General features: G+C 34.0%; 1 protein-coding gene across 1 annotated transcript; it reads left to right on the top strand.

Annotated features, from left to right (window-relative positions):
* LOC139483119 (E3 ubiquitin-protein ligase TRIM71-like) lies at window positions 1-1,686 on the top strand. The gene has a single exon (XM_071267152.1). It carries the CDS (start codon window positions 1-3, stop codon window positions 1,684-1,686), a length of 1,686 nt encoding a protein of 561 aa, XP_071123253.1.
* The last annotated feature ends 400 nt before the right edge of the window (window positions 1,687-2,086 follow it).

Genomic DNA, 2,086 nt, shown 5'->3' with positions numbered 1-2,086 from the left:
ATGGCATCAACTCAGCAATATTGCGATATCTGTGACCATCGGCATATAACAAAACCGTCCACTGTCTGGTGTCCCGAATGTGAACAAGCATTTTGTGAAGATTGTAATGATTATCACGGTTTTTCAAGGTCGTCCAAACATCACGTTACTGTATCGATGCAGGATTACTCGGCGATGTCTTCATCTATTTCACAAACCAGCAATATGTGCATCAAACATAATGATCAATACCAAATGGTTTGCCAAGCTCACGATGAACTTCTCTGCCTGAAATGTATTGAAAATCATGACGAATGCAAAGGTATAGTTCCTCTTAGTAAGGTGTTAGAAAACGTGAAAAAGTCGTCACTTTTCCAAGAAACAAAACAAAGTTTGAAAGACATTGATAAAAACATAAAAAGTATGTTTAGTGAATTAAAGAAACAACAAGAAAGTATAAAGCAGCAAGAAAAGACAATATTATCCCAAATCAGCGACATAAGGAACAAAGTTAATTCCCACTTCGATAAATTGGAAAAGAAGATAAGAAATGAAATCGTTGAGATAACAAGTAAATCAAACGATAGTATTAAACACACACTTCAGATCCTAGAAAGCAGGAATACTAATACACATCATGCTGAACAACAGTTACAAGATATCGACAGGTACGCGACTGACCTTCAAACGTACCTTGGATTACGGAAGATCTCATCAGAGGCAGCTAGCACTGATTCGTACCTACAATCGATCGTTGGAGACCACTGCATGGATGAAATAACTTTACTGCTTACGATTGATGACAAAATAGACACGATTAGCGATGACATTACAGCTTTCGGGTCAGTGGAATTGCAGAAAACTCCATATCAACTTCCCCTAATTAGACACAAAAATAAAGAAGCTCAGATAGTAGAGTCAAGGATTAAATCCATCGGTGATCTAAAGTTAAGGCTAATGAAAACAATAAAGCACGAGTTTTCAGACATTAAAGGCGTTGTTGCACTACCAAGTGGAAATATTGCAATAAGTGATCAGAATAAAGGAAATGTTGCTATCTTCCGTACCGACGGAAAAATACTTCGGAAATACTCAGTAAAGCCTGCCAATGCATTTGATGTAACATATATAGATGATAAAACCGTAGCTATAACTTCAACTATAGATTCACGTAAAGGTGTCAACATTATAGATATTGATACACACAAAGTAATAAGGTATATTCCAACAAATTATAAATGCTTTGGAATAATACACCACAATGGGTCATTGTTTGTTTGTGCCCCCAGCGAGGGTATTTTCAAACTTAACCTCCAAGACGACAGCAGTATCCTTATCATCAAATCTGATTTACCTTCATGGTCCTATATTGACATCTTTGATAACATAATTTATTATACTAATGATTTTACTAGAACTGTCACATCTTGCGATATAAACGGGAAGGAAATTTGGGCATTTAAAGATGAGAGTTTATTGAAATATCCACATGGCATAGCAGTTGATAATAGAGGAAAAGTGTACGTTGCTTGTTCAACATTACATCGAGTTGTGGTGTTATCACCTGATGGAAAACAAAACAGAACACTTTTATCGCAGGAGGATGGATTTGAAAGGCTTTGTGCGATTCATTTCGATAGAAATAGCAAGCATCTATTGGTTGTAAATAAATACGCTGAATGTTTTATATATGATGTTATCGATTAGAAACTTAATTCGCAACATGTTTATTCTAGATAAAATATGTAGTACCTTTTTGCTGCTTCGTCCGTTAGCCTTTTTTTGCACTATTAAATCATCTCGAAAATTCTACTCAAAATTTTATGATTATGTGTAATCAGTAAGTTGCGTAGAAAATACCTTAGAACAGTTATTTTAAGCATACAAATAATAATTGAATTGCTACTTTCAATAATTTACGTTAAACTTTCAACATTGAAATTGAGGTTGTTGAAAAATAAAGCAATAAAGCATATCAAAAATTGACATGTTTATTTTATTCAATTAACATATAATTTATACAAATAACTCAGTTTCGCGTACATATTGATAGTTTGGAGGTGTCTTTAAAAAAGTACAATTACAGATTGTTTTCGAAAGAGTATCA

Source organism: Mytilus edulis, chromosome 7 (genome assembly GCF_963676685.1).
Source record: "Mytilus edulis chromosome 7, xbMytEdul2.2, whole genome shotgun sequence".
NCBI lineage: Eukaryota > Metazoa > Mollusca > Bivalvia > Mytilida > Mytilidae > Mytilus > Mytilus edulis.
This window is presented reverse-complemented; position numbering and strand designations above follow the sequence as displayed.